This window comes from Pituophis catenifer, unplaced genomic scaffold (genome assembly GCF_029215685.1).
Source record: "Pituophis catenifer annectens isolate HBS135680 unplaced genomic scaffold, rPitCat1.0.hap2 SCAF_7, whole genome shotgun sequence".
Lineage (NCBI taxonomy): Eukaryota > Metazoa > Chordata > Lepidosauria > Squamata > Colubridae > Pituophis > Pituophis catenifer.
Window position 1 is genome coordinate 28,694,607 of NW_027256887.1, and position 18,558 is coordinate 28,713,164.

An 18,558-nucleotide genomic window follows, 5' to 3' on the forward strand; every position below is an offset into this window, starting at 1 on the left:
CGTGATAGATGACTGTGTTTCTCTTTAAGTCTATGCTGATTTCAGCAAAGAATACAATGAGCTTAGTTTGCAAGACCCAGGCCCATCACATGGAACTGGTACTTATGTTAAGCTCTAGCAGCCACCTTCTGTGGAAAAAAAAATGGTTTGTAAAGCAATAACCATAATCAGGTTATGAGGTCCCTTGGTTGGGGGGGGGAGTATTATCAAGACTTGGCACAGCACATGAAAAGCAACATGTAAAGTTTGTAGGATATAAGCAAACATTAGACTATACTAGTGTCAAATACACCATTATTGTACCATTGTAATTTGGGGTTTGGAGTTGTAGGAAGGTAGGGATAGAAGAGGAGGAGGAGAAGAGGAGGAGGAGGAAGGGGAGAAAAACAGGAGAAGGAAAAACAGCATTCCAACAATTTGGCCTGTGCAAGTCTTCCAAAGGGAGTGTATTGTTAGTGTTAGTATCCCGTATTAACAGAGGCAGAATTTTATGTAACTTTGGTTTGACTGAAAATAAATACCATGGACTACAATTGCTATAATCTTTGCTTTCATTGTAAAAACTCACCTAGATTACTTTAAATCAATATGAAATTAATTTTTGGCTTTACTAGACCTTTTTTTATGTTTGGTTCCTACTTTTTTGTCATTTATAACTTAAGACTATAAAAAGTAGCACACAACGAAGTTTAAGACCATACGAGACTTCTTCGAACAACATGTATTCATCACAGGGAATGGGAGTGGGGATGGGGGAAACCAGTCTAAATGGAGAGGGAACATAATTAAAAAAACATATTTTACATAACAATACATAATCTGCATTTGCATCAAGTACATAATTTTGGTCAGTGATCCATGTTTGTTCCTTTCTATTGTTAACTTCTGCACAAACTTCATTCTCACCTCTGTTTTAAAATAAAAACAAATCTTCATTGCATTGAGGTTGACTTTTGGCCTCAGAAGATTACAGTGTGACAAAATTGACTTTTCCCCCCATATTTATTTCTTGGTCTAGGGCTAAATGAAAAGATCCCAGAGGTCTTCAGAAAACAGCAAGTAGTTCATGGAAAAGTTCCTTTGTACTAATTAAAGTTACAGAAGGCTGACCAAAGCATGTGGCTGCTTCTGTCATTGAGCTATTGGCCATTGTTAGTGTAGGCTTTGGTTTGCAGCTGTAGCCTTTGACTGTATTTGCAGGTAGACAAAGCTTTATCACAAGGAGGTAAAGAGTACAGTTGTAAGATATATGCAGATATGCAAATGTTTCTATGGTGCTTGCACAGACAATGTTAGCTTAGGATTGCACTTTACATCTTAACACTAACAGCACAGACTGGAAGCTTAGATTTTAGATGGTCGCAACAGTCTAATTACTGTGGTTTGTTAGAACTAACTTATGTCATTTACAGTTTGTGGCACCAACATGAAAAAAACTAACACTCTGTGGTTTAAAATTCAGCTAGATACAAGCAGTGACACTAATTTCTGATACTACTCCTGTGCAAATTAAAAACAATAGCAACAAGTTGAACTTGACCAGCAATTGTTTCTAACATTATTACAACTACGGTATGCTGGAATTTTCACATTGATGAAACTAACACTATTTTTGGCAGTATATGAGGCCCATTTGCTTTCTATAGAACATGTATCCTCATATTCAGTCATGTCATGAACCCTTGTTAGCCACATTTTTTAAATGGGCAAGCCGGTATATATAAACAGTTTTGTTTTTCAAGAAAATCAGTTTATCTTTAAAAAAAGGGGGAAAAAAAACCAAAAAAACCCACAAGCTATTTGCCTGCTTGTAATTGGATTCCCAAAGGGCTGGCTTAATGAGTTCCTTTAGGAGTGTTTCTCCTTTATCCATGCTTAATAAATAGTCACAGTAAAAATCTGTCAAATATTCATGGTTATGGAGTGGTTCGGAAGGTCAGTGTTATGTCCCTTCATTTTGAGATTTTCCAAGTCTCTGTTCATTCCAGATCTTCAGATAAAGGCTCTTCTTCAATTTCTCTATCATCTTCCAATTCTGGACTGTGATTCACTGTTGTCACCAGAGACATTGGACAGTCTTCATCCTCAGCAGTCACTGGCTCTTCTTTGACATGGATTGAGTGTCTAAGGAGAAGACAGTATGTCAGAATTTTACTTACTTAGTACATTTGTCAGTAGACAATGAGCAATTTTCTCTTTCTTCTATCACAATCAAAACATTAAAAAATAGGATTCAGACTAAAGAATTTGTAACTAACTTCCCTTCTCATGGCCATTCAACCATATAATTTCTTCATAAAATTCTTGGCCTACTCATAGAATTTCAAGATAGCAGTCAGAATTCTTATTAGATTTACCTGGACCTGTGCTCTTCATCTGATTCTGGCTTTGTATCTGAATGTTTAAATATGCTTCTGTTTGAACTGTTTATCATATGATGCTTTACTTAAACTACCTGAATTCCATTAGAATTCGTAATTGTCGATATAAATATAAATAGCAAAATAATTAAAGGAAACTGTGAAAAGGATAGTGGAGTACAGAAAATGTAATCTACACCAACAGCATCTCTAGTCCATTCATACCTTCCTCATAATCATTTGACTTCTTTTAATGTTCTTCAAAATATGAAAGAAAAACAGGATTTCTGATTAAATGAATACCAACAAAACAGTGACTAATAATTTAATATACAAAAATGTTAGCTGCCATCTTCATTTTGTTTGAAGCTCTCTAACAACTGCCAAAACCAGTGGGGAGGGGGCATCTGGAAGGGGAAGAGTACTGGAAGTGTGAAGGAATGCTATGAGAAATTGGGGAGTATGGACATTGACAGGAACCAGAGCTGCCAGACTGAGATATCTTCCTGCCTTCAACGACATCAGCCCTGGGAAAGGAATTTACTGTGGCACCTGAGGCACCAGGTTCCCAGCGCAGGACCTGATTGAACTATTCTCCCAGAGGGGGGGAATTTGGACATTGGGGATTGCTTTCAATATGTGATTTTCACATGGCTTTCTTCAGAGCTTTCCTCACTCACCCTGCACTCAGCATCTCTAGTAAAAATACCTTTTTTCCTAACACCTATGGAGTCAAGGGAATCAGTGTGACCAGTCTGACAGTGTTATTTTCAAGATATCAATGAGGGTTTTAAAACATGCAACCTTATGTGTTTTTGAATGCACCTACACATAATTTTATCTAATTATTTTTTATGCTGAACGTGACAAGTGTGACAATATAATGATGGAAAATTAATCAGTGCATATTCTCAAGTTTTTACCCCCTCTAGCTGAAATGCACATGTTTGTTTTAGAGAAGGAGTGAGGTAGGTAGAAGCTTGGAAGGTTCAAACCAAGCACCTGATGAAAATATTATATAAATAATAATAATGAAAAAATACATCCTCTACCCTGAAGCAAGAGAAGACCTGTTTTTTTTTATCTAGTTAATAGAAGTCACAGTCTCTCATTAATATGCAGGACCAGCATGCTGCTTCTCAAGAGGAAAACCTGCAGCCAGTCTTTGCCATTAATCAACTTCAGCCCAGCAGTTCAGTGAGACATGATGATACATGTTTTTAACTCTAAATTAATGAATATCTTTACCAACTGTCAATAAATGAAGAAAAACACTGGTGAGGAACACAAGTTGAGGTGGGAAATTTCCAAACACAACAGAACGATGGGGGGAAGTGGGTAGCTAACAAGAATAATAATGCTGTCACACACAAACAAGGCTTAACATGATCCAGGCCCTACCCAAGGAAAGGGTTGTGCTGCAATGGTAAATCTGCCAAAACCTAATTATTTTTGACACATTAGATGCATCAGGGAATTGCTCTGAAAAAAATCCTTATCAAGTAGTTTTTGCATTAGAAGGTGACTGAATTTGCCTGCTATGCTTTTCAATGAAAGAAGTAACTTTGAATTTTAAAAGGTACAGATTGCTTGAATATTCAATCCAAAGTAACTTATTATTAAAACCTTATTGGGAAAGCAATCAGTTTTGTTGTGTTTTTCAATTTTTATATGTTAATAAATTGTTCACTATTAGAAAAAAGGATCATCTTAAATACCTGAAATCTAAAAAAAAAAATCTTTAAAAAGCTGTAATATTACGCCAAATCAACATCTGAATCAGTCATTACAATGTAAAATCACAGAAATGTCACTACAATAGGTTTAGTCTGCAATTGCTAGTATATCAGCCTTTTATTTATACATATTTTGGTTCAAAGGAAGCATGATATTTTATAGTCACTGGCATTTTTCAAGGCCTACAGTAAGTTAAATTTATCTAAACAATCACCTCCACTTGAATAATTATCTAGGGATGCAAATTCATTTTACTTCAAGAAGGTTCACTGCAAAACATAGCTTTTTAAAAGTCCTGTTGCTAACATTTATCATAGCCTAGAAAACCATCTTAGAAATACGTATTTAAAAATATTAAAGCAAAACAAATGAGTTTAAACTATTCAAGGTTGTTGTAGTCATAAAACATTGCAAGCCTTTTCCCAATGTGAAAAACATAGCTTACAGTTTTAATTTGCATTAATTATAAATCAGTAACATGCTTGTGTGGTTTGAAAAAGCGAGAAAAATTATTAGTTCTCTCAGTCACTTTATGCTGTATTAAGATGTCTGGATGAGTCATTTAGTATTTAATGAATAGCAAGCATTATGAAGTCAGAAATAAATGTGTTCTATGTATCTTTGAATTCATTGCTGCAATTGGAATGAGACACTTGCATATTGTGACAGGATTATTACTAGCAATCATGTACAGATATGCTGGAGATGCAAATAACGTTATTAACTGTGTATTGTAATGAAATAAGGTGTATTACCATTCTTTATGGTGACACTAATCATATTAGCTATGTTTCAACCAAATTTATAGTACGTAGCAAAGTTGCTTGTTTTGGGGTTCCTCAATTCTCCAGTAAACTAATAGAATTAAAGTTGCATCAATATAAAAATGTGCAAAATAATATATCAACAAATCAAAGACATGTCATTCCCTGAATTAGGAAATGCTTCCTAAAGCTTTAGCAAGAATTTGGCAGAAATAATGGTTATGCAGGGACAATGAGATTGCCATAGAACACATCCAACGTAGGTACCGGTACTTAATTGCCGCAATGACAATTTGCATTTGGATTGTGCATTTTGTTGCTTGTATGCAAGTCACCATACAGTGGATTTTAAGTGAAGAGTCATTTTTTTTATAAAATAAAGAATAAATAGGAAATTATATATATTATGCATATTCCTCATGCTACAATGGGCTAGAATTATGTTACATAAATCAGAAAATATAAATAACGGGAGAAACACACACACCTCTATATATGAGACACACCACAGACAATTACAAAAAATAAGTAGCTCTTTCCTTATTCCTTGTCTGAATAATTTACAACTTGAAAAAATATATTTTTTTTAATTAATTAATTAATTAATTAATTTATTTATTTATTTATTTATTTATTTATTTATTTATTTATTTATTTATTTATTTATTTATTATATTTGTATACCGCCCTTCTCCCGAAGGACTCAGGGCGGTGAACAGCCAAGATCAAATACATAAATATAAAAATTAAAAACAATTTAAAACCAGATTAAATACTTTGGCCCATAATTAAAACATCCCATTAAAATCCAATTTAAAACCGTTAAAATTAGGCTAGCCCGGCTTGCTGGAATAACAAAGTCTTCAGGGCACGGCGGAAGGTACGCAAGTCCGGGATCCTCCATACCTCCGAGGGCAGCTCGTTCCAAAGGGCGGGAGCCCCCACAGAGAAGGCTCTCCCCCGGGGGGGTCGCCAGTCGACATTGTCTGACTGACGGCACCTCGAGGAGCCCCTCCCTGTGGGAGAGTACTGGCCAGTGGGAGGCTGTCAGCAGCAGAAGGTGGTCCCGTAAGTATCCAGGTCCTAAGCCATGGAGTGCTTTAAAGATGTTAATCAACATCTTGAATCACACCCGGAAGACCACTGGGAGCCAATGCAACTCGCGCAGGAGAGGAGTTACTGCCACTCCCATAATCACCCACACGGTTGCATTTTGGACCAGCTGGAGCCTCTGGATGCTCTTCAAGGGGAGCCCCATGTAGAGAGCATTGCAGTAGTCCAGTCGGGAAGTGACGAGGGCATGATGACCATGCACAGGGAGTCCCGATCCAGAAAGGAACGCAACTGGTGGATCAGGCGAACCTGATAAAAAGCCTCACTGGCCATAGCCATCATAGGCTCTTCTAAAGACAGCCATGCATCCAGGAGGACACCCAAGTTGCGAGCCCTCTCCGTGGGGGCCAATGACTTACCCCCAATAGCCAGTGATGGCACCAGCTGGCTATATCAGGATGAAGGAAGCCACAGCCACTCAGTCTTGGAGGGGTTGAGTCGGAGTCTGTTTCTCCCCATCCAGACCCGCACGGCCTCCAGGCACCGGGACATCACTTCAAGGGCATCATTGGGGTGGTCTGGGGTGGAAATGTACAGCTGAGTGTCGGCAGCGTACTGCTGGAGCTGCTCCCCAAAACCACAGATGATCTCACCCAGCAGCTTCACATAAATGTTGAAGAGAAGGGGCGAGAGGACCGACCCCTGCAGCACCCCACACATAAGGCACCTCAAGGACGACCTCTGCCCCCCTGCCAACACAGACTGCGACCGGTCAGAGAGAAAGGAGGAGAACCTCCATAATACGGTGCCCCCAACCCCCAGCCCCTCCAGCCGGCGCAGCATGATACCATGGTTGATGGTATCAAAAGCCGCGGAGAGATCTAATAGGACCAGGACAGAGGAACAACCCCTGTCCCGAGCCCTCCAGAGATCATCAACCAATGCGACGAATGCCATTTCCATGCTGTACCCAGGCCTGAAACCGGACTGGAACGGGTCTAGATAGACAGCGTCATCCAGGTGCTGGGGAAGTTGTCGCGCAACCACACTCTCAACAACCTTCACAAAGCGAAGGTTGGAGACTGGACGGTAATTCACCAAAACAGCCAGATCCAGAGAAGGCTTCTTAAGGAGGGGCCTCACCACCACCTCTTTCAAGGCCTCTTTCAAGGCGGGATTCCCCAAATCCATTTGATAATTTGATATATCATGTTAGTAAGTTTATTACTTCATTGTATTTATATCTCTCTGAGCTACTTGAATAAATCAAATAGTAGATTTTTTTGTCTCATTATATTATGAAAAATATCAGCTATTGATGTATTTCCTTTTTATTCATTTATATTTATTTTGCAGAAGCTCAATCACATTCTGAAGGTAATCATAGATGGGAGTTTTATAGATAACAACCATTTACTCAGTTTACAAGAGTGCACTAGCATGTATGTCTCCAGAATTATTTAAATCAACCTTTGCCTTAATATTATGTATTCTACATGGATCTTCCTTTGTCAAGTGTCTACAAAATAGTCTAGTCTAAAATGTAATAGATACTGTATTCAATTCAGATTGAATTAGCGATATGTAGCTCATTTTCCATAATAGTTGCATTGGCTTCCAATCTCTTTTTAGCTAAAATTCAGACAATGGCTTACCCTTTTTAAAGCTTCAAATTAATGCTTCCCATTTTCCTTCATTACCAAAAACTGCTTATCAGAAAGTCTTTTTATCCAATATAGGTGAAACACTTTAAGTCAATTTAAATGTCTCTATTGTGTCCCTTAGCCAACCACCTTTGCCCAGTTTTGGGTAATTTATCCAGGTTTGGGAAGTACTGCTTTAAATGGTTTTAGGTCAGAATAATTGAAGGAATGGTTCTTCTCACATGAGGTAGGAAACTGTAAAACAGAGTCTCTACTCCATATCATTTAGTCAACTGAGCTCCACTTGGTGGTAGTGCAAGAAATAGCCTTATGACTGGCTTGTGGTAGATTTACAATCATAACACATGGATACAGATTTAGTACATCTCTGATAACACTATAGCATCTTGTAATGAATTTTCCATTTTGCCTGTCAAGAGGATATTTTATTGATACTTTGGAGAATGAATTTTATGTTGTACACCTGTTTTCTAATCTGCTAACTTTTTAAATTGTTTATTTTAAGGCATTTTAAAGATAAGCAATAATAATAATTTGCTTCCATACATGAACACTCACATTTTAATAACCACAATCTAAATGCAGAGTTGACAAGAGTATTAAAACCATAACTATTTTACTGTTCATCAAGGACCATTATGATAAAGTATATTGAAAAACATAGCTCTGACAACTATTGTTCCAAAAGGAATCTGTAATTTAAAATATGTTTTCTAAATTTAATTTGATTTTCTAATCTGGAAGCAGAATCATTATACATCTATAATACCAAACGCTTTTTGATGATAAAAAGCATAATTTTTTCCAAGATTGGCACAGTAAAACTTCCATTTTTTTAAAGACCCTATAAGGTTGGAGGCAATAGGAAAGTTGTATTTATATGTTGTTCTTGCTATTTCTGGAATAGAAGATGTTGGCTATGGAGGAAGTTGAAGTGCTACTTGCTGCAGAGACAACTATCACTTCAGACATCAGAGGCAATACTTCTCTTCCCTGGGAAGCACAGCAAATCAGGTACAGTTTCTCCCCCATCACCATCTCTTGCCATTAATTTGTTGCCTCTGAGAGAACTTAGATGGGAGTTGCAGTTACAGCCATTTTTTTCTGTCTTATCATCCTCAAAGAACATCAAATGTTTCTAGCATGTGTTAATAACCATGCTATTAAATTCAGTCATAGCAGCATTTCACAGCCCATCATTTTTTGTATATGAGTGCATGTTATTTCATCAATACAATTATTTGTGGAATTATATGTATTATTTGGGTCAGTCAATACCAAGACATCCTCTTCAGGCTTTAGTCCTGATTTTGCTAACAATGTGCAAGCATTTTAGAAAACTGTCTTTACAATATAAGGCCAAACTATAGCATATGAATGTACATGATGGATAAGCATCCCCATTCTGATTATCATACAAAATCTTAATCCTAAAAGTTTTCTTCTCCAAATACCGCTTTTTCACAGCTATTGCTTCCAGCTCTTTCATGGGCAGCTATTCAGAGCTAAGCAGTGTAATACAAACCACACACACTGGAATATATCGCAAAAGGTCAGTCTGTTTTTTAGTTGGAACATAAAATCTGTCCAAAACCAAGGGTTCTGTTCCCCATTCATATGATTAAGTGCAGGTGAAAGGATTCAATCATTCATAGCAAGCCAAATCTTAATAAAAGCAGGTCTTACCACTCTGAGTACTGTAAATAAAAATGTCAGGAGTTAAGTCTTTTTTATATTTTGAATTCACCCAACGGAAACCAATAATTTTTTTCCAAGATCATGGTATTTCCCAGATATTCAGAGGCCATAAATTCTTGGCTTAGTACCAAATTCTACCTTTCCTTTGCCTTTTCACTTATGGTTTTTCCAATTTTAGTCAATGGCAGAGGGATCATGGCAGTTGCCAAACAGATTATGAATGCCAGAAATTCTATTTAAAAAATGTCTTTGAACCATAACAGAAATTCTGAGCGCTTCCAGTGTTGATGACTAAAACTCTATAGAGACTTGCTGCCATTTAGACTAAGCTAAATGAACCTTATTATAAATTAGCTCCTTCATGATGTTCAAAGTAGTTCCTTAGCTACATACCATATAATTAAATAAAATCAAGCATGAAAGCAAATTGCTTTGCTTTTTTTAAATGTTCAATCATTTCTAAAGTTTACACACTTTACTAGCTTGCTCAGAAAACAGCTAATTCCACTAGTTCATTTTTATGGAAACAATATGGTCATCAGCACTTGGAACTGTCAAATTTCCTACGTATAAAAGGAAACCATTGTCATGCTTAAATGCAATATTCGTTTATTTTCTAGGTTTACAGCATTTCAGCAATGCACTGAGTATGAATTTGTGTCACAATTCCATATATCACAGGATAAATCCTAATCCTGACCCTGCTCGCAGTAATTCATGCTCTTGTAGCTTTCATGTTAGACTATTGTAATCACTCTACATGGAATTGCCCCTGAAGACTATTCAGAACTGATGCGGAATGCAGCCATAGGGGTAGTAAATGGTGCAAGATACACAGCCCTTGTAACACCAGTCTTGCATGAGCTGTACTGTTACAGGTGTGCTTCTGGCTGCAATTCAAAATGTTGGTGGATGCTTTTAAAGCCCTATATGACTTGGGACTGGGATACCTGAGGTATTGCCAGTCCCACTGCTTTTTTCAAGAATCTCTACCTATCCAATGGTATTATGTAGAATGGGCATGCTTGCAGATCCCATCAGCCAAAAAAAGTTGGCTGGCAAGGGGCAGAAGATGGGTGTTTTCTGCAGTGGCCCCTGCTCTATGGAATATCCTCTCTTTGGAGATCAGAATGGCCCCAACCTTGTTAGTCTTTCGTAAGGCCCTAAAAACCTGACTATGTTGCTGAGCCTGGAGCGCTGAATGGTGAATGCTGAATGGTGTACTTTTAAAATAGATCTTGTTACTTCAGTGGCTTAGTAGACATCAGTTGTTCCTTGATTGGTGCCAACAACATTTAACTTTTCTAATTTCTTAAGTATTAAATAGATTGATCAAGGTAATTTTTAAAAAAATTTTTTTAAAAGAAAACATCCAATCTCTGTTAACATCTGAGGTGTTGTGTAGTTACATATTTACGTTATATACATTGTATACATATCTATTACGTTCAAATCTACCATTATTGAACATAAACATATCCTTACAATCTCATTCTATTATTCCACCATTTGTACCACCTTTCCCATACTGCCTTGAATTTTGAATTCGCATCATCGTTAAAAACACTTGTTAGTTTTGCCATTTCTGCGCATTCTAGGATTTTGTTTATTATTACCACCTCTGGAGGGGTTTGTTTGTCCTTCCAGTATTTTGCAAAGATTAACCTGGCCGCTGTTATGACATGTATTATAAGATGTATCTTATCTTTAGAAAGTCCATCTCCGATCATTCCTAATAGAAAGATTTCAGGGGAAAGTTCTATATCTTCCTCCACTATTTCTCATAACCAGTTTTGTATTTTTGTCCAAAACTTTTTTGTCTCAGGACAGGACCACCACATATGAAAGAAGGTGCCAACCTCCTTTCCACACTTCCAGCATATTGTTGAAGCATTGGGAAATATTTTTGCTAATCTAGCTGGCGCTAGGTACCATCTATGGAAAATTTTGTAATGGTTCTCCCTGTACGATGCTGATTTAGTCAGATTATAGTTTCTGTTCCAGGCCTCCTCCCAGTCATTGAAATTTAACCTATAACCAATGTTTTTTTCCCAAATATTTAATTGATTTCTAGCTATTCCTTCTGCCCTGTCCTCGCCTAGTAGAAAGTTGTAAAATTTCGCTAACATTTTCTTTTCCATCCCCAACATAATTTTGTCCAGATTGTTGTGCTTCGCCTCTATACCAAATTGATCCCTATCTTTTTGATATCTTGAGCTTATCTGTAGATAGCTCCACCAGTCTAAATTGGAGCCTTGATTTATTAATATTTCCCGTGATTTAAGAATACCATTATCATCTAATATTTCTCTATAAGTGCCGAATTTCAAAATATCTCTTTTATTTGAGGCGGTCAGGGCCTCCATGATTGAAAGCCAATTCGGTACTTTCACATAATATTTTTGCCTAATTTCTTCCCATGTTTGAATAAGAGACTCCCTTAACTTGTGTTTATGGAAATATGATTTGTTTTGTTCTCTAGATCCCATAAATAGGCATGCCAACCTGCCTGTAGATCGTGGCCTTCTAACGTCAAGATTCTCTTGTTTTGTAATGTAACCCATTCTTTGATCCATACTAATTTAGCCGCCTTCTGATATACTTTCCAATCCGGAACTCCAAAGCCACCCATGTTTCTTTTCCCTTGCAGTGTCTTGTAAGCAATCCTCGTCTTCTTCCCTTCCCACAAAAATTCTCGCATCTTCTTATCCAAATCCAGGAAATATTTTTTATCAAGATTCACTGATATAGTTTGGAATAAAAATATAATTTTGGGGAGAATGTTCATCTTAATTGCCGAAATCTTACCTGTGAAAGATAATTTTAACTTCTTCCATCTGTCTATATCCTGCTTTATTTTTTGTAATAATAGGATGTAGTTATCTTCCTTCAAAGAGGAATATCTTGAGGTGATCCATATTCCCAAGTACTTTATTTTCTTCACTATCTGAAGACCTAAAGAGTTTTCTAGCTCTTTCTTATTTGCCTCTGTCATGTTTCTTGCTAAGATTTTAGTTTTTGTTTTATTAAGTTTAAAGCCGGCGACTTCTCCATACTGTTGTACTTCCTGGAGTAATTTGGGGCCAGATTTCAAGGGATCTTCTATTATTAAGGCCACGTCGTCTGCAAAGACTTGTGTTTTGAATATTTCTTTCTTAATTTGCAGTCCTTTAATTTCTTTGTTGTCTCTAATCTTTCTAAGTAGAATTTCCAACGCCATTATAAAAAGTAAAGGGGACAAGGGGCATCCCTGTCGAACTCCCTTTTGTATCCTAAATATCCGCGTCTTGTCCCCGTTTATTAAAATACTCGCCCTCTGTTTATGGTAAATATTTTCAATCATTTTTCTAAAATTTGTTCCAAATCCCATTAAATCAATTTGGTTGACCATAAATTTCCAGTTCAAGTTATCGAACACCTTTTGGGTATCAAAAAACACTAACGCCAGCTGTTTTTCCGGGTGCTGCTCGTAATATTCTATGACGTTTATTACAGTCCTCAAATTATCTCTCATTTGTCTCCCTGGGAGGAATCCCTTCTGGTCGTTGTGAATCCAGCGATTTAAAATTTTTTTTAGTCTTTCTGCAATTATACTTGTAAATAATTTGTAATCTGAGTTTAGCAAAGAAATGGGCCTATAATTTGCTATATGTTTCGGGTCTGCACCTTCTTTCAATATGAGTGTAATATAAGTTTCTTTCCAAGAGTCTGGGATTCTTGTACCAACTAATACCTCGTTAAATATTTCTAACAGTTCTAATTGTAGTTCTTCCTCAAATTTTGCATAAATTTCCCCCGGGAGATCATCTGGGCCTGGTGTTTTATTTTTCTTAATTTTGGTAAGAGCCAATTTAAGTTCTTCTATTGTGATTTTATTGTTTAACATTTCTTTCTCTTCTTCCGTTATCTGTGGCAAGTTAGCTTCCATCAGGTATTGTTCAGTTTTGTCTAAATCAATCGCTTCCTCTTTATATAAGGCTTCATAAAATTCTCTCGCTCTTTCTAGCTTATCCTCTTCTTTTATCAAAATATCGCCATTGGAATCTTCTAATGTAAGAATTTGATTTTTTTCCTGTTCTTTTTTTAATCTGTACGCCAGCCACCTTCCAGACTTGTTGGCGTTCTCAAGGTGGTAGTGTTTTATTCTCTTGATTTTTTGCACCAACTCCTCCTGATCCAGAATATTAAGATTATGCCTTGCCATCATCCATTTTTGTTTGGCCACCTCGTCTCCCGGGTTTTGTTGTAGATTGCTATCCGCTTCTTCTAGTTTCCTATTATAAGTCTCTCTAACTTTCCTTTCTTCCTTATTTTTAAACGCCATATACGATATCGCTACTCCTCTCAAGTATGCTTTCATGGTATCCCATACAATTTCCTTCGCCGTGCCTTGCTTGCCATTCTCAATAAAGAAGCGCTTAATTTCTTCATTTATTTTTATTATAAACTCTTTTTCATTCAGCAGGTTAGTCCTTAGTCTCCATCTCTGTTGCTTTCTCTTGTTAGTGTAATGCCAATTTATTTCAAGAAGTTTATGATCTGCCCAAGTATTTGTACTTATATCCACTTTCTTAATTTCTAGACCTAATTTTCTAGTAGTCCATGCCATGTCAATTCTGGACCAAGAATTCTGTGAGGTTGAGTAAAAAGTATATTGGGAATCATGCGGGTGTAGTGTACGCCACATATCAATTAAATTAATTTCATCCACTAGATCAAAAAAGCTTTTTGGCAGAGGTAATCTTTTATTTCTTTTCCTTTCCCCACTTTTATAATCTTTCTCTGGGTTGACAATACCATTAAAATCACCTAACATACATATTTCAACATGGGCCCAATTTCCTAATTGTTCATGTAGTTTTTTGTAAAATTGCCCCTGTTTCTTGTTCGGGGCATATACCCCCACCAACATCATTTTTGAATTACCTCTCTTGATTTCTACCATTAAAATTCTCCCTTTGGTATTTTTATACTTTAATTCTGCCTCAATTCCTTTTTTCACATACATAGCCACCCCCCTTTTCTTTTTCTCTGCTAATGACACAAATAATTTGCCAAATTTAGTAAATTCTAGACAATTTGCCTCATCTTTTTTTATATGAACCTCCTGTATACAAATTATGTCTGGGTTCTGTTTTACCAGTTTTGATAGAATTATCTTTCTTTTTTTATAATCGTTTAAGCCATTAACGTTTAAGGATAAAATTTTTAAGCCATCCATTTCTTGTGTTATGTCCGATTTCTAGTTCTTGTTTGTCTTTAATGTTACTGCTCTTACTGGTCTGATCTTCCTTCCTTATTCTTCCGCTTCTTCTTTTTTCTTCTCCTCCTCTATTTCTTCCTTTGTACTTTGCTCTTGTGAGGTTTCTTCTTCCGTGTTTGCTGTATCGATCTCTTCTTTGCTAATTTGTTCTTCTTTCCCTCCTCTTAGTTGGTCTAAAAAGTCTTGTGCTACAGCTAAACTATCAATTTTGATTTTCCTTCCTTGCCATGATACTAACATCCCCTCTGGCAGGATCCATCTAAATATAATATTTCTTCTGTTCAGTTGGCTCGCCAGAAACCTGTAGTTTTTCCTCACTTCCCTCACTCTTCTCGGAATTTGTTTCAGAATATTCCCCTCCTTTCCTTTAAATACAATCTGTTCTTCTTTTGCTATGTTAAATAGAATATCCCTCACTTTCTTCCTGGTGAACCTCACATGGACCTCCCTGGGGAGCCTATTTCTTCTCACATAATTCGTTTGAACCCTGTAAACCTCGTCAAGTTCTTTAATAATATCATGTTTATCCTGTTGAAGGGCATCAGCTATCAGCTCAGCTATTTTATCACCTAAATCCTCTTCCTTTTCTTCGCAAATATTTTGGAAGCGAAGGTAGTATGAAGCCTTGTCCATTTCCAATTGTATCAGGGACTCTTCGATTCCTTTATTCTGTATCGCGAATGTCTGGTCCACCATATCTAATTTTTTCTCACTTTGTTCCATCCTTTGTTCTACATTTTGAATTCTTCTCTCGTTATTCGCAATGGAAGCTTGAATCTTGGTCATTTTTGAATCCAAAACATGAATGTCTGTTTTTAATTTGGAATGACTATTTAACAATTTCTCCTGCATTGCTAACATGGTCTCTTGAATCAGCGATAGAGAAGATTGTACTGTTTGAAGGGTTGGGATTGTTGGTGGCTTGTCTGACTTCTGTATGCCTTCTAAGGGTTTCTGGATTACCGGGGACAGTGTTGTTAGAGTAGGATTAGATGGAGCTTTTTTGCCAGATTTCAAAATTGTCGATGTCATTGTTGCCATTTCTTTCAGAGTTAGCTTTTGTTCTCTTATGATTTTCTCAATATTTTTCCAAATGACCATTCAATGATTTTGCCCCTATTTCCTCTATTAATTCCTCTTCTTAAGTCTATTTAAGAGATTTACTATCTTCACTGTATAGGGTCAATTCATCAAAATATCTTCCTTAAGTCAAATCTTTATAATGCTCCGAAATTCTCAAAATTCCTTAATAAATTAAAGCCTAAGAGTTCCCAATAAATATTATGTTTACAATATAGCTAGATTCAAACCTTAATATAAAAGTTAATATAAATAAGTTAATAAATACTACCTGTGATTCTTATATATCTAAATTCAAGCCTTAGTATATGCAATTAATATAAGTAAATTGATAAATATTACCCGTAAGAATAGATATTCTGAGATAGATAAATATAGATAAGTATAACTAGATAAATATAAATAAATGTAATAAATGTAATTAATTGGTTAATTATATATCTGGATCCTTATGTATAAATATACTTAATAACAACAAGGTAAAATCAACACTTAAGTTCTATATTCTATATTCCTTAACCGTTTGTAATTCTTATTAATATTATTATTTGTAAAGAAAACCAAGATTCAAGTATTAGAAACCTAATTATTCAAAAGAATGAGGGGGAGGATGGGAATCAGAGTATCGCAAATTATGTATATAGTAAGGGTATGAAAGTCTTCTTCTGCTTCTTCTTCTCTTTTTTTTTCCATTACTTTTTTTTTTCTTTAGTTATAAGCAAATAGTGTCAGCAAGGTCGTAAATCTTCTTCTCTCTGCTCTCCGCTCCTAGTAAGTTCCGACACTTCTCTATGGTAGATCTCGCTGCTAGATCTTCTCCTTGTCAGTCTTCTGCTATCTCACTCCTTCAGTTCAATGATGGCCGCACTTCCTGTTTCGCTGAAGCACTCAAAAGAAAAGAAGTTCAGTAATTCAATCTCTTGCTTACTTTCCACCCCACTTTTCAATCACAGCGCCAGCCACATCGATACTCGTTTTCTTCTCCCTCTCACCACGCCCTCCAGAGCTCTTTATACAAACGAACTGCTCCCTGCGTATTCCTCGTCGGCTTGTCTGGTCTCCCCCGTTACAATCTGCTCTACTCCGCACTCTCCGTCGCCGCCTCTCACCGCATCAAGCGACTCCACCGACCTCCTCTCTCAACGCTCAATCGTCCCAAGGTATGGAAACGTGATGTCAGATCTGGTACGGCACCTCCGATCTTCCTCTTAGCTCCCGTCTTTTTGCTGGCTATTGCGACTTCAGGCCCGCCATCAGATGGCCGGCTCACCGCGTTGGATCGACAGAGTCGCCGGGTCTTGCGAGGGGTGGTTGCACCCCACTCTCTCGTTCGCCTGGCTCTCTCTCTTGTCTGCAGGGTTCTCCGGGACCCGCGCCCCCCAAGGGATCCCCAAAACGCGGTGATAAAGGGTGTCGGGGAGCAGCACCAGACACCATATTGCCTCAAGTCACCAACCGGAAGTCCCAAGGTTCTTTTTTTACTTTTAGCTAATCTATCCAAACAATTAAGTCCAATACTAATCTTCTTGCTTACTGAAAGTAAATACAATTCTCTTAAAAGTCCTTGAATCAAACTCAACAGCACCTCTATTTGTATTATAAATGTATACACTTTAATTAAAAATAAATATATTTGGCCAAATAATGAATATTTTATGTGCCTACAAAATCTAAATTTTATACTACCGTGTTTCCCCGAAAATAAGACCCTGTCTTATATTTTTTTGAACCCTGAAATAAGTGCTTGGCCTTATTGCCATGTGTTCAAAAGCCCGATTGGGTTTATTATCAGGTGATGTCTTATTTTGGGGGAAACAGGGTATTTTCATTAAGCCTGGCTTAAGAGACACAAGACAGGAACGTAATAATTAAAATTGTATTAAGGTATTTGGTTAAAGTCTGCAGAAAAAAATAAAATGTTCACAGGATATAGAAGTCTTTTTTTTTTTTTTTGCTAATCGTTTGATGTTTTTGCCAAAATATGTTAAATTCTTTATTATTCATTCAAATAATGTATATGGTTTCATTTCATTTTCTACAATTATGAGATCTAAAAATAAGATTTACGTCACAAGGCTGAATAAATAAATAAAAATAATGCACCATCATTTGTCTATATCTGCATAATTTAGTTTGCAAACCATAGCTTCTACTTTAATTGTAGGAAATAACACCTGGCCGACCATATAGTTGAAAACTACACAGAGCTGGGTCTATACAAGAGACCTCCAAAGGATACAAGGACTATAGACTACATTAAAAAATAAACAAAAACAGAATCCTCCCAGATGAGACATTGCAAACCACTTCTTTTTCTGGTGCCAAGAAAATTCATGAAGTTATCAGAAGTTCAGCTCAATTTGAAGGAGATTTGACTTGACTTTTACTGTAATTTGTAAGGTAAACTCTGATGTCTTCAGGTCCCTTCCCAATCTGTTCTCTTGTATGGGTGGCAATAAAGATAACCTAGTGCAGTAGTCTGTCTTGCCTGGATGGGTTGCCATAATTTATTTTAGTTATTTGGTCCTCTTTTCTGAACAAAAAAAGGAGTTTTCTTTCTGATTCAGGATGATGTATTTCCTGAATGAGTAGGTCCTACAGTAACTATACTTGAAGGTATAATTGAGAGGTTTACGACAACATGCTCCAACATACCAAAACATAGAACAGAACAGAATTTTAACAGAATAACAGAGTTGGAAAGGACCTTGTAGGTCATCGAGTTCAATCCCCCGCCCAGGCAGGAGATCCTACATCATTTCTGACAGATGGCAGTCCAGTCTCTTCTTGAAAGCTTCCATTGGAGAAGCTCTCACAACTTCTGAAGGCAAACTGCTCTATTGGTTGATTGTTCTGTAAATTTCTCCTTATTTCTAGGTTGAATTTCTCCCTGATAAGTTTCCATCCATTATGCCTTGTCTAGCCTTCAGGTGCTTTGT

At 36.8% G+C, this 18,558-nt stretch overlaps 1 protein-coding gene across 8 annotated transcripts in view; it reads right to left on the reverse strand.

Moving 5' to 3' along the window:
- Positions 1–1,979: 1,979 nt before the first annotated feature.
- FOXP2 (forkhead box P2) overlaps positions 1,980–18,558 on the reverse strand; it is a 459,756-nt gene continuing 443,177 nt past the window's right edge. For all 8 annotated transcript variants that reach the window (XM_070947598.1, XM_070947595.1, XM_070947594.1 and 5 more), the window contains one exon: positions 1,980–2,124. In XM_070947598.1, the coding sequence (XP_070803699.1) occupies positions 1,980–2,124 (145 nt within the window). The remainder of the gene's footprint in view (positions 2,125–18,558) is intronic.